Source organism: Callionymus lyra, chromosome 2 (assembly GCF_982586985.1).
Source record: "Callionymus lyra chromosome 2, fCalLyr1.hap1.1, whole genome shotgun sequence".
Classification (NCBI taxonomy): Eukaryota; Metazoa; Chordata; class Actinopteri; order Syngnathiformes; family Callionymidae; genus Callionymus; species Callionymus lyra.
In genome coordinates this window covers 1,537,536-1,550,035 of record NC_141819.1, presented here as the reverse complement: position 1 = coordinate 1,550,035, position 12,500 = coordinate 1,537,536, and the positions used below count along the sequence as shown (strand labels likewise).

General features: G+C 42.9%; 1 protein-coding gene across 2 annotated transcripts in view; it reads left to right on the top strand.

Annotated features, from left to right (window-relative positions):
• The window catches only part of onecut3a (one cut homeobox 3a), a 30,640-nt gene that overhangs the window by 291 nt on the left and 17,849 nt on the right, over positions 1–12,500 (top strand). The window contains exons 1-2 of one of the 2 annotated variants that reach the window (XM_087782030.1): positions 1–743; positions 2,168–2,178. The exon at positions 1–743 is cut by the window's left edge and continues 291 nt beyond it. In XM_087782030.1, the coding sequence (XP_087638156.1) occupies positions 1–743; positions 2,168–2,178 (754 nt within the window). The remainder of the gene's footprint in view (positions 744–2,167; positions 2,179–12,500) is intronic. The other variant, XM_087782023.1, reaches the window with a different exon arrangement.

The following is a 12,500-nucleotide window of genomic DNA, read 5'->3' as shown; positions in this document are numbered from 1 at the left end:
TCCACCGTGTCCGACAAGTTCCACCACCCGCACGCGCACGCGCACCACCACCCGGCGCACCAGCGGCTGGCGGCGGGGAACGTGAGCGGCAGCTTCACGCTGATGCGCGACGATCGCAGCCTGGCGTCCATGAACCTGTACGGGCACTACTCCAAAGACATGCCGGCCATGACGCAGCCGCTGTCGCCGCTCAACAACGGCCTGGGCCCGCTGCACGGCTCGCAGCAGAGCCTCGGAACCTACGGGCCCGCGGCCCACCTGCCCAACGACAAGATGCTGTCCTCGGGCGGCTTCGAGGGCCACGCCATGCTGAGCCGCGGCGACGAGCACCACCTGGCGCGCGGCCTCGGGGGTCACGGCGCCGGGCTCATGACGTCCCTCAACGGCCTGCACCACCACCACCACAGCCACCACGCGCACTCTCAGGCCAACGGCTCCATGCTGTCGGAGCGGGACCGGCAGGTGGTGGGGGGCCCCGGGCCCGGCGGGGGGTCCCAGGTGGAGGAGATCAACACCAAGGAGGTGGCGCAGAGGATCACGGCGGAGCTCAAGCGCTACAGCATCCCGCAGGCCATCTTCGCGCAGAGGATCCTGTGCCGCTCCCAGGGGACCCTGTCCGACCTGCTGCGGAACCCCAAGCCCTGGAGTAAACTCAAGTCCGGCCGCGAGACCTTCCGCAGGATGTGGAAGTGGCTTCAGGAGCCGGAGTTCCAGAGGATGTCGGCGCTGAGGCTTGCAGGTGAGTGAGGAGCCGAGTCACGTGACCCGACCGAGCCAGGTCCGGTCCAAACAGAGGACCGCGAGACAGGGATTGACGTCGTCAGCAGGTTTTTTTTTTACTTTGGCCCTCAAACACGTCACACCTGTCGGAGAGGCGCGGGTCAATAGTCCGGGTCGGAAAGAATCGACCCGGTATCTTGAGAGGTTCTGAAGGGATCTTGAGAGGTTCTGAAGGGATCTTGAGAGGTTCTGAAGGGATCCCAGGACCACAGGGAGGTTCGGACGCCTTTTTTAAAGGCACGTCAATCAAACTGTGGTCGAGACATATTTTAGCGCCAGTCGATGGTTTATTGAAAAACTCTTAAAGTAAATAGTTTAGTGACTAAATAAAGATTGAAACACTCGAGGTTCGGCTCTTAAGTGGCGACGCTGTTAAAGCTAATGAGCTTTTATATCTTCAGGAGACACTGGAGCAGGTCCAGGTCCGGGTCCAGGTCCGGGTCTCCAGACGGTTCTCGAACCACACTTTTATTTATTATTATCTCTGTCGCTTCTGTGACGTTCATCTTATTACACTTAATTATATAATGGTTTTAATATCTGGCTTTACATTGATTTCTTTATTTAAATAATTAAATTATATTTTAAACGTTTATTTTTACACGCGCGGCTGACAATAATAAATACATTGTTAAGTTATATTTGTTGTCAACACCCGTGGATTAATAATAACTAGAAAATAATATTCTTATGATTTTGTGATTAATAATTCACAAACAAATCAATAATAAAAACACGTCTTGAAATCGTAATAAAGCGATTTAATTGGAGGATGTTTAATAAGAATCAACGCAGGTTTACTTTCTTTTTAATCCTGAATAAATGAATCTAAAGCGTGGATATAAATAAACATGTTTAGATGAAAGTTTCAATTGTTTTGTGACTTCAATATAAAAATAAATCGAATAAACATGACGTTTGCGACACAAGAATAACCTTCATAATAATAATATTATTGTGACGTAACGAGACCAGAGACGTGATTTAAATGTTATTTATTTGTCTTGAAGCTGCCGATCGATGTCGCGTCACGTGACTCGTATGTAAATGTCGCAACATTTTACTTTTATTGCATTTAAACTCGTCATTATCCGGGGGCGCGCGCGCGGGGGGCGAGTGGGGGCGCGCGGGGGTGAAAGTGAGGCTCGGGCCCTCGATCGATAAATTCAAATTACTATTCCAAATTCATCACCGTCGCGCGGATCGATGGCCTGCTTAGCTAATGTGAAAACGTCTGCGCGCGCACATGACGCCCCACGCGTGGAAATAAAACGCGGGCCCGCGCGCGTGCCCTTCACGCTCACTGCACCCGGGACAGGAGCGCGTGCCCTGCGGGCGGGTTCTGACCCGGACCCGCGATCTGGTTCCGACGGTGTTGGCGGGAAAGACGCAGTCTGGGTCGCGGGTTTTTTTGGATCACGTGATGACGCTGAAAACAATTGTTCGTGCGCGTGTGTTGAATTCTTCACTCCATCTCAATGTATTTGCGCGGATCGATGGCGAGCGGATCGATACGGATAGTCAGTGCATCTATCAATTATCCCGCCTCAGCACTCTGGTCTCCCCCGGCCGGGTGAGGGGGTGAGAGGGTGAGGGGGTGAGAGGGTGAGGGGGTGAGAGGGTGAGGGGGTGAGAGGGTGAGAGGGTGAGAGGGTGAGAGGGTGAGGGGGTGAGAGGGTGAGGGGGTGAGAGGGTGAGAGGGTGAGGGGGTGAGAGGGTGAGAGGGTGAGGGGGTGAGAGGGTGAGAGGGGGAGAGGGTGAGGGGGTGAGAGGGTGAGGGGGTGAGAGGGTGAGAGGGTGAGGGGGTGAGAGGGTGAGAGGGTGAGGGGGGGCAGCTGTTGACGAAAATGCACAAATGCTGCATAACCTCTGTAATTATATTACCCTTTGTGTGTGTGTGTGTGTGTGTGTGTGTGTGTGTGTGTGTGTTCTCTCTCTTTGTGTCTCTGTGTCTCTGTAAATACATGTGTGTGTGTCTGTAAGTAAACGTATATATGTGTGTGTCTATAAATACATGTGTGTGTGTCTGTATGTAAACGTATATATGTGTGTCTCTGTAAATACATGTGTGTGTGTCTGTAAGTAAACGTATATATGTGTGTGTCTATAAATACATGTGTGTGTGTCTGTATGTAAACGTATATATGTGTGTGTCTGTAAATACATGTGTGTGTGTCTGTATGTAAACGTATATATGTGTGTGTCTGTAAATACATGTGTGTGTGTCTGTATGTAAACGTATATATGTGTGTGTCTGTAAATACATGTGTGTGTGTCTGTATGTAAACGTATATATGTGTGGGTCTATAAATACATGTGTGTGTGTCTGTATGTAAAGGTATATATGTGTGTGTCTGTAAATACATGTGTGTGTGTCTGTATGTAAACGTATATATGTGTGTGTCTGTAAATACATGTGTGTGCGTCTGTATGTAAACGTATATATGTGTGTGTCTGTAAATACATGTGTGTGTGTCTGTATGTAAACGTATATATGTGTGTGTCTGTAAATACATGTGTGTGTGTCTGTAAGTAAACGTATATATGTGTGTGTCTATAAATACATGTGTGTGTGTCTGTATGTAAACGTATATATGTGTGTGTCTGTAAATACATGTGTGTGTGTCTGTATGTAAACGTATATATGTGTGTGTCTGTAAATACATGTGTGTGTCTGTATGTAAACGTATATATGTGTGTGTCTGTAAATACATGTGTGTGTGTCTGTATGTAAACGTATATATGTGTGTGTCTGTAAATACATGTGTGTGTGTCTGTATGTAAACGTATATATGTGTGTGTCTGTAAATACATGTGTGTGCGTCTGTATGTAAACGTATATATGTGTGTGTCTGTAAATACATGTGTGTGTGTCTGTATGTAAACGTATATATGTGTGTGTCTGTAAATACATGTGTGTGTGTCTGTATGTAAACGTATATATGTGTGTGTCTGTAAATACATGTGTGTGTGTCTGTATGTAAACGTATATATGTGTGTGTCTGTAAATACATGTGTGTGTCTGTATGTAAACGTATATATGTGTGTGTCTGTAAATACATGTGTGTGTGTCTGTATGTAAACGTATATATGTGTGTGTCTGTAAATACATGTGTGTGTGTCTGTATGTAAACGTATATATGTGTGTGTCTGTAAATACATGTGTGTGTGTCTGTATGTAAACGTATATATGTGTGTGTCTGTAAATACATGTGTGTGTGTCTGTATGTAAAGGTATATATGTGTGTGTCTGTAAATACATGTGTGTGTGTCTGTATGTAAACGTATATATGTGTGTGTCTGTAAATACATGTGTGTGTCTGTATGTAAACGTATATATGTGTGTGTCTGTACATACATGTGTGTGTGTCTGTATGTAAACGTATATATGTGTGTGTCTGTAAATACATGTGTGTGTGTCTGTATGTAAACGTATATATGTGTGTGTCTGTAAATACATGTGTGTGTGTCTGTATGTAAACGTATATATGTGTGTGTCTGTAAATACATGTGTGTGTGTCTGTATGTAAACGTATATATGTGTGTGTCTGTAAATACATGTGTGTGTGTCTGTATGTAAACGTATATATGTGTGTGTCTGTAAATACATGTGTGTGCGTCTGTATGTAAACGTATATATGTGTGTGTCTGTAAATACATGTGTGTGCGTCTGTATGTAAACGTATATATGTGTGTGTCTGTAAATACATGTGTGTGTGTCTGTATGTAAACGTATATATATGTGTATGTCTGTATATACATGTGTGTTTCTCTGTAAATACATGTGTGTGTGTCTGTATATAAACGTATATATGTGTGTGTCTGTAAATATACGTATATATATGTGTGTGTCTGTAAATACACGTGTGTGTCTCTGTAATTATACGTATATATATGTGTGTGTGTCTGATTATATACGTATTTATGTTTGTGTATGTAAATATATGTGTGTGTGTGTCTGTAAATATACGTAAATATACGTGTATATATGTGTGTGTGTCCATGTATGTGTGTCTCAGTAAGTATACGTGTGTTTGTGTGTATGTTCTCTCTCTTTGTGTGTCTGTGTGTCTCTAAATACGTGTGTGTGTGTGTGTCTGTAAATATACGTTTATATACGTGTATATATGTGTGTGTCCATGTATGTTTGTGTTTATGTATGTAAGGTAAGGTAAGGTATTTGCTTGTGTCTCTGTATATACGTGTAAATGTGTGTGTCTCTGTATATACGTGTATATGTGTGTGTGTCTCTGTATATACGTGTATATGTGTGTGTCTCTGTATATACGTGTATATGTGTGTGTGTCTCTGTATATACGTGTATGTGTGTGTGTCTCTGTATATACGTGCATACGTGTGTGTGTCTCTGTATATACGTGTATGTGTGTGTGTCTCTGTATATACGTGTAAACGTGTGTGTGTCTCTGTATATACGTGTATATGTGTGTGTGTCTCTGTATATTTGTGTATAAGTGTGTGTGTCTCTGTATATACGTGTATGTGTGTGTGTCTCTGTATATACGTGTATACGTGTGTGTGTCTCTGTATATACGTGTATACGTGTGTGTGTCTCTGTATATACGTGTATACGTGTGTGTCTCTGTATATACGTGTATACGTGTGGGTGTCTCTGTATATACGTGTATAAGTGTGTGTGTCTCTGTATATACGTGTATACGTGTGTGTGTCTCTGTATATACGTGTATATGTGTGTGTGTCTCTGTATATACGTGTATATGTGTGGGTGTCTCTGTATATACGTGTATACGCGTGTGTGTCTCTGTATATACGTGTATACGTGTGGGTGTCTCTGTATATACGTGTATATGTGTGTGTGTCTCTGTATATACGTGTATATGTGTGTGTGTCTCTGTATATTCGTGTATACGTGTGTGTGTCTCTGTATATACGTGTATATGTGTGTGTGTCTCTGTATATACGTGTATACGTGTGTTTCTCTGTATATACGTGTATACGTGTGTGTGTCTCTGTATATACGTGTATATGTGTGTGTGTCTCTGTATATACGTGTATATGTGTGTGTGTCTCTGTATATACGTGTATATGTGTGTGTGTCTCTGTATATACGTGTATACGTGTGTGTGTCTCTGTATATACGTGTATACGTGTGTGTGTCTCTGTATATACGTGTATATGTGTGTGTGTCTCTGTATATACGTGTATATGTGTGTGTGTCTCTGTATATACGTGTATATGTGTGTGTGTCTCTGTATATACGTGTATAAGTGTGTGTGTCTCTGTATATACGTCTATATGTGTGTGTGTCTCTGTATATACGTGTATATGTGTGTGTGTCTCTGTATATACGTGTATACGTGTGTGTGTCTCTGTATATACGTGTATACGTATGTGTGTCTCTGTATATACGTGTATATGTGTGGGTGTCTCTGTATATACGTGTATACGCGTGTGTGTCTCTGTATATACGTGTATACATGTGTGTGTCTCTGTATATACGTCTATATGTGTGTGTGTCTCTGTATATACGTGTATACATGTGTGTGTCTCTGTATATACGTCTATATGTGTGTGTGTCTCTGTATATACGTGTATATGTGTGTGTGTCTCTGTATATACGTGTATACGTGTGTGTGTCTGTATATACGTGTATACGTGTGTGTGCTCTCGTCACACACGGTCGTGACATTATGTGTAACCTTTCTAAGCGAGGTGTGTTATTTCCAGAGACATTAGCATCTCAACAGTCGAGGACACACTCAGAGGTCAAGGGTCAATGAAGCCTCGTTGAGACAGTGTTTACACTCGCAGCACAACACACTTCTCACTAGAGCAACGTCAAGAGGATGATGGACATCAATCTGATGGTGCGTTCAAGTCCGTTCAAACGCTGCGTTCAAGTGCTCGAGGAAGCGTTTCAACTCTAGTGCTCACGTGCTGCGTGTTGTGACCACGAGCTTCGGAGCCAGTGACGTATGAACATACTATGAAGTAGCATCGATGCTAACATGTAGCGTTGATGTTGTGTTCTTGTTTTGTTGTTGTTTATGATCACGACGACTAAACTGACCATTGTATTCATATTTGACCTTATTTGATCCATTATTATCATTTCATACCTTGTTTAGCATTTGAAATAGTGTTGACAGTCGTGGCCAGCAGGTGGCAGTGTCTGAGACCCTGGACATGACAGTTGTTGCGATGGTTGGAGACACATCTTGAGTCTTTTTATTATTAGTATCTGTATAAAGAGACACACCGTCATTAAGTAGAAACAACAACAATATAATTAAAAATAAACTTTAAAATATAGCAGGTTTAGCTAGCATGTTAAGCTAGCATGTTAAGCTAGCATGTACAGATAGCATGTTTAGCTAGCACGTTAAGATAGCATGTTTAGCTAGCACGTTAAGATAGCAGGTTTAGCTAGCATGTTTAGCTAGCATGTTAAGCTAGCATGTTAAGCTAGCACATAAAGATAGCATGTTTAGCTAGCATGTTTAGCTAGCAAGTTAAGATAGCATGTTTAGCTAGCATGTTAAGTTAGCATGTTTAGCTAGCATGTTAAGATAGCATGTTTAGCTAGCATGTTCAGCTAGCATGTTTAGCTAGCATGTTAAGATAGCATGTTTAGCTAGCACGTAAAGATAGCATGTTTAGCTAGCACGTTAAGATAGCAGGTTTAGCTAGCATGTTCAGCTAGCATGTTCAGCTAGCATGTTTCTCAGCACAAAAACATATTTGTCGTATGTAAAGTCATGTTTAGAGAAACAGTTTTAATCACAACAACAAGTTTCATAAAACATAAACTAGCGTCGCTGTCCTTGGTGCTGAAGTTACAGTTGAAGGTTGAAATGTGGATTCTTGTTCTATACACGCCAGGAGGGTGAGACGGTGAGGAGGGTGAGAGAGTGAGAGGGTGAGGAGGGTGAGAGGGTGAGGAAGGTGAGAGAGTGAGACGGTGAGGAGGGTGAGACGGTGAGGAGGGTGAGAGGGTGAGGAGGGTGAGAGAGTGAGACGGTGAGGAGGGTGAGAGGGTGAGGAGGGTGAGAGAGTGAGAGGGTGAGGAGGGTGAGAGAGTGAGAGGGTGAGAGAGTGAGGAAGGTGAGAGGGTGAGAGAGTGAGGAGGGTGAGACGGTGAGGAGGGTGAGAGGGTGAGGAGGGTGAGAGAGTGAGAGGGTGAGGAAGGTGAGAGAGTAAGAGGGTGAGAGAGTGAGGAAGGTGAGAGGGTGAGAGGGTGAGAGAGTGAGAGGGTGAGGAAGGTGAGAGAGTGAGAGGGTGAGGAAGGTGAGAGGGTGAGTAAGGGTGAGAGGTGAGGAGGGTGAGAGAGTGAGGAGGGTGAGAGAGTGAGAGGGTGAGGAGGGTGAGGAGGGTGAGGAAGGTGAGGAGGGTGAGAGGCTAAGAGGGTGAGGAGAGTGAGGAAGGTGAGAGAGTGAGAGGGTGAGAGGATGAGAGGGTGAGAGAGTGAGAGAGTGAAAGGGTGAGGAAGGTGAGAGGGTGAGGAAGGTGAGAGAGTGAGAGAGTGAGGAAGGTGAGAGAGTGAGAGGGTGAGAGGATGAGAGGGTGAGAGAGTGAGAGAGTGAGAGGGTGAGAGAGTGAGAGGGTGAGAGGGTTAATTTAAACTTTGAACTGGTTTTGAACATTAAACATCAAATCTTATTCATGACGTTGTTTAAACGTCAGTTGATCGATGACGTAAATAATTGATGGAACAGAAGCTGTGGTTTCAACCCGCCGTAAATACTCGTGTAGATGCGCAAACAACGAACCCTCTGAAGTGGTTTCACACCCGCCGTAAATACTCGTGTAGATGCGCAAACAACGAACCCTCTGAAGTGGTTTCACACCCGCCGTAAATACTCGTGTAGATGCGCAAACAACGAACCCTCTGAAGTGGTTTCAACCCGCCGTAAATACTCGTGTAGATGCGCAAACAACGAACCCTCTGAAGTGGTTTCAACCCGCCGTAAATACTCGTGTAGATGCGCAAACAACGAACCCTCTGAAGTGGTTTCAACCCGCCGTAAATACTCGTGTAGATGCGCAAACAACGAACCCTCTGAAGTGGTTTCACACCCGCCGTAAATACTCGTGTAGATGCGCAAACAACGAACCCTCTGAAGTGGTTTCACACCCGCCGTAAATACTCGTGTAGATGCGCAAACAACGAACCCTCTGAAGATGTTTCAGTGACATGTGTGTACATGTGTGTACATGTGTGTACATGTGTGTACATGTGTGTACATGTGTGTACGAGGCGCGGGGAGATGACGACGCTCGATCACGTGGGGACGGGATGACCGCGCGGACGTCGTCGCGTGCGTGTGATCAGGAAGCGTCACGTGGTCGAGGCCGATCTGGCGATGAATCTGGATCGATTTCTATTCTCCGACCTCTGCTTCCCTTCTCTCCCCCTTCTCTACTCCTTCTCTACTCCTTCTCTCCCCCTTCTCTCCCCCTTCTCTCCTCCTTCTCTACTCCTTCTCTCCTCCTTCTCTCCCCCTTCTCTACTCCTTCTCTCCTCCTTCTCTCCCCCTTCTCTCCTCCTTCTCTCCCCCTTCTCTACTCCTTCTCTCCTCCTTCTCTCCCCCTTCTCTACTCCTTCTCGCCTCCTTCTCTCCCCCTTCTCTCCTCCTTCTCTCCTTCTTCTCTCCTTCTTCTCTCCCCCTTCTCTCCTCCTTCTCTCCCCCTTCTCTCCTCCTTCTCTCCCCCTTCTCTCCTCCTTCTCTCCCCCTTCTCTCCCCCTTCTCTCCTCCTTCTCTCCTTCTTCTCTCCCCCTTCTCTCCTCCTTCTCTCCTCCTTCTCTCCTCCTTCTCTCCCCCTTCTCTCCTCCTTCTCTCCTCCTTCTCTCCCCCTTCTCTCCTCCTTCTCTCCTCCTTCTCTCCTCCTTCTCTCCCCCTTCTCGCCCCCTTCTCTCCCCCTTCTCTCCTCCTTCTCTCCTCCTTCTCTCCCCCTTCTCTACTCCTTCTCTCCTCCTTCTCTCCCCCTTCTCTCCCCCTTCTCTCCCCCTTCTCTACTCCTTCTCTCCTCCTTCTCTCCTCCTTCTCTCCCCCTTCTCTCCCCCTTCTCTCCCCCTTCTCTCCTCCTTCTCTCCTCCTTCTCTCCCCCTTCTCTACTCCTTCTCTCCTCCTTCTCTCCCCTTCTCTCCCCCTTCTCTCCTCCTTCTCTCCCCCTTCTCTCCCCCTTCTCTCCTCCTTCTCTCCTCCTTCTCTCCCCCTTCTCTCCTCCTTCTCTCCTCCTTCTCTCCCCCTCTCTCCCCCTTCTCTCCTCCTTCTCTACTCCTTCTCTCCTCCTTCTCTCCTCCTTCTCTACTCCTTCTCTCCAAACTGAACCTCATGTTCTCCAACAGAGAAAACATAAAGTCTCACACATTTTAGTTCATCACACACACACATAACACACACTCACACATATATTTACACAAACAACACACATATATTTACATAAAGAACACACACAGAGATATAAACACCATGTAAAAAACACACACACAGATATACACACCATATACAAAAAACACACACATATATACAAACAACACACACACAGATATACACACCATATACAAAAAACACACACATATATACAAACAACACACACACAGATATACACACCATATACAAAAAACACACACCTATATACAAACAACACACACACAGATATACACACCATATACAAAAAACACACACCTATATACAAACAACACACACACAGATATACACACCATATACAACAAACACACATATATATATACAAACAACACACACACAGATATACACACCATATACAACAAACACACATATATATATACAAACAACACACACACAGATATACACACCATATACAACAAACACACATATATATATACAAACAACACACACACAGATATACACACCATATACAGCAAACACACACATATATATATAAACAACACACACACACAGATATACACACCATATACAAACACACACATATACACACACACAAATTTGACCTTATTACCAAACAGACGTGGATGTAATTCAAGTGTGTGTGTGTGTGTGTGTGTGTGTCTCCCACGTAGATATTCATTTTAGCGCGCTGATGAAACGCGCGCACACACACACACACGCGCGCGCAGAGGTCTACGCTTGTGTTCTTCTATCCTAGATGATCAATTCCTGCTCGTCGCCCTCGAACCGAGGATCGATACAAGAATGACCTTTAAATCAAATCCTGGCAGAGACTCGTGCACGCGCGCACATCACAGCGTTAATGTGGACCCCGACTTTTAGAGGGTGCACGAGCATCCAGTGTGTGTGTACGTACGTGTATGTGTATATATATATAGACACACACACACACATATATATTTATATTTATTATATATAAATATATATATATATATTTATATATATATATATATATTTATTAATATATATATATATATATATATATATATATATATATATATATATATATATATACATACGTGTGTGTATATATATAGACACACACACACACACATATATATAAAATATATACACACACACACCCACACACACATGTATATTTATATATATATTTATATATATACACACACGTATATATTTATATATATATATATATATATATATATATATATATATATATATATTAATAAATATATATATAGATAAATATATATATAAATATACATGTGTGTGTGGGTGTGTGTGTGTATATATTTGCGTGTGTGTGTGTATATGTACGCCTTAATACACACTTTTATATTTTGTGTATACTGTGTGAAGTGTGTGTATATCTGAATGTGTATGTACGTGAGTGTATGTACGTTTGTGTGTGTGTGTGCGTGTGCGTGTGTGTGTGTATGTACGTGTGCGTGTATGTACGTGTGTGTGTGTGTGTGTATGTACGTGTGTGTGTGTGTGTGTATGTACGTGTGTGTGTATGTACGCGTGTGTGTGTATGTACGCGTGTGTGTGTGTGTGTGTGTGTGTGTGTATGTACGTGTGTGTGTGTATGTACGTGTGTGTGTGTGTGTGTGTGTGTGTGTGTGTGTGTATGTACGTGTGTGTGTGTATGTACGTGTGTGTGTGTGTGTGTGTGTGTGTGTGTGTGTGTGTAGAGACAAAGGATCTCTGACCTACACAATCTGCATAGTTTGCTCAAGAGCAGCTGATGTTTTCGTGCGTCACGCTGTTGTGTAACTACACAACTAGATGACTTGTGTAACATTATAGTTTTTTTAATTTGTCATCAACGGTTTGACGTGAAATATTTGTATTACCGTAAAAAAGTCACTTTTCCCGCGAACATTGAGATCGATCTGAAGAACAAACGAATACATAATAAAACCGTGTAAATATAACGATAATAATAATAATAATAACAATAACAATAATAATAATAATAATAATAATAATTAATGATAATAATGATAATTAATGATAATAAATGATAATAAATGATAATAAATGATAATAAATGATAATAAATGATAATAAATGATAATAATGATAATAATAATAATAATAATAACAATAACGATAACAATAATAAGAACAAGAACAAGAATAAGAATAATAACCTTTTTAATTTCGCTTTATCTCAATTCAATGTAAATCAAGGGTGAAAAACAAACACACGCAGTGAAAAATACACAATGTTTTTATTTGAACTCGTTGGTGAAAATAACACAAATAATAAATAGAAACTTTTTTCGTTAACTTCACTTAAATATTAAATAGATCGATATATTA